This window comes from Austrofundulus limnaeus, unplaced genomic scaffold (assembly GCF_001266775.1).
Source record: "Austrofundulus limnaeus strain Quisiro unplaced genomic scaffold, Austrofundulus_limnaeus-1.0 Scaffold7, whole genome shotgun sequence".
Taxonomy (NCBI): Eukaryota; Metazoa; Chordata; class Actinopteri; order Cyprinodontiformes; family Rivulidae; genus Austrofundulus; species Austrofundulus limnaeus.
The window spans coordinates 4,634,159-4,636,156 of record NW_013952409.1 but is presented as its reverse complement, the minus strand read 5'-3'; the positions used below and the strand labels follow the sequence as shown (position 1 = coordinate 4,636,156).

At 48.3% G+C, this 1,998-nt stretch overlaps 1 protein-coding gene across 1 annotated transcript in view; it reads right to left on the bottom strand.

Moving 5' to 3' along the window:
* Positions 1-750, bottom strand: part of cdh13 (cadherin 13, H-cadherin (heart)) — a 325,369-nt gene extending 324,619 nt beyond the window's left edge. Inside the window, exon 1 of the mRNA XM_014034245.1 lies at positions 519-750. Coding sequence (XP_013889699.1) covers positions 519-566 — 48 coding nt within the window. The 5' untranslated portion in view covers positions 567-750. The remainder of the gene's footprint in view (positions 1-518) is intronic.
* Between the last annotated feature and the right edge of the window lie 1,248 nt (positions 751-1,998).

Sequence of the window (1,998 nt, the reverse complement as noted above, 5' to 3'; positions counted from 1 at the left end):
CTCTCTCTCTCTCTCTCTCTCTCTCAAGTTGGTGTCTGAGCGGAATGTAGATGCGACTGGAGACAAGAGCTGAAGCCGTGATTTGCACACAGACATAAGAAATACCCCGTTCTCCCTCTCTCAACACCCCTTCCTACTCCTCCATCATGTTTTCTCTTCACTCTGTCTTTTTTTGTTTGTTTGTTTAATGTGAAATACATTCCCAACGCCAAGCATACATTCTCTGTTTGCCACCACCCGCCTCCAAAATACTAATAATGCAAAAAAAAAAATAAATTAAATTAAATAAACTCTGTGCCAGAACTGCCAAACGAGCTGGGACTGATCGGGGATGAAAGTTGCTCTGACGCGGAACGGATGGGATCCGCTGGAACGCAGGTGGAGGAGAGAGGAGGTGCTGGTGGAGRTTTGAAGAGTCGATAAACTTGACAATCAAGCCTCAGAACATCCTTTGCACGAGCCCAGAACAATCGGCGCACACGCACACAGACGAGCGCGCGCGTCTTCCTCAGTCTTACCTGGTGCTGGATGAGGAAAGCCAGAAGGATGCGGACTCCAGTCTCCATGGTCGGTTCGGCTTCTTTTCGGTGAGGGGGGAAAAAAACACAAATAAGCTTCAAGACAGGGTGTTAGAGGCTGGGTCAGCTCTGCTCATAATTCCACTGTCCAGCTGCCGGGGGGAGAGARAGGAAACCGCCAGCAACTTCCAACCCCCCCAAAAAAACACAACTGCGGTCTGATCAGCAGAGCGCGCTGGATATGAAGGCGAGAGCACGACCAAGAGATTTATGACAGAGGAGAGGGGGGAGTCAGGGAGAGGGGAGGTGGAACAGGGAGAGAGAGAGAGAGGAGATGGGAGGGGGGGCTGCTGCTGGGGAAGGGTCTGAGCAGGAAGTTCGCTTCAATCTAAGGGTCAGCATCCTCATTTTTCCCCTCTGCCCGGACTCAAGACACCCAATTAATTTGCAGAGTTTGGGGATGATCGGCGGCGGCAGCGGGTCACGTGGATTCATTAACGCGTCGCGCGGGTTATCAGGGATTGTTTTTTTTTTCCTCCCTCACCAGACAGCTTCACGTGTCTAATACTGACTTTCCAGTAATCGGTCTGTTTTACAACATGATTTACGGTCTCTATCATCGTGGCGCACGTGAGCGGTGCGCGCGAGAAGCGTCTGGTTCAGGGTGGATGTGCGCAGAGGTCCGTAGGCTACCTGCTGGGCTACCTCAGGCAACAGACATGAAATCTGCTTAACATCACTAAAGTCCCGAGACTACAGAAGAGTAATAAAATATTTTACCTACATATTTAGAAACAAATGAAACACGATTTTACTAATTAAATATCATCTCTGCTTTTGCTGGCGGGTGATAGAGCATTGGAAGAGTTGTTGTGGATTATTTTTAGCTGACTTTAAGTCTTGAGTCACATTTTGTCTCAGTAACTCATTCCCACATTCAGAACTAATCAGGTTTGATGCAGTTTATGAACAAAATGTCTCATCAAATCCCTGCAGCTTAAAATCAACACTCATTTTTTTAATTAAACTTTTTTTTGTTCCTGAACTCTCAGATGTGTCGCATGCAAACAGATCCGAAAGCAGTGCAATGACTCAGAAGAGGCTGATTTATTGCAACCCAATTCAGCAGAATGATGATTTACCTGCAGCTTTGGGGGAGATAGTGATCAGCTTTGGCAAACAGGAGGAGTCGCAGGCTGAAAAGGGTCAGGAGGGGAAGAACAGAGCAGGAACAGATTCAGGGTGGCTGGAGCTGCTGAAGCACATGGGTTAGGGTGAACGTTGGTGGACCCCAAGTAACCAAGGGGGTCTCCTAAATAAAACACCCCAGGAAATCGCAGGGAGGGCTGGTTGTGTGTTGCAACACGGGTCGTGATATTGTAAGGCCAGAGATATACTGATGTGCTTGATTAGTGGATGGGCTTCAGGTGTGGAGGCTGATTGCAGATCAGGAGATGATTGGAGCTCAGCGTGCGTTCAC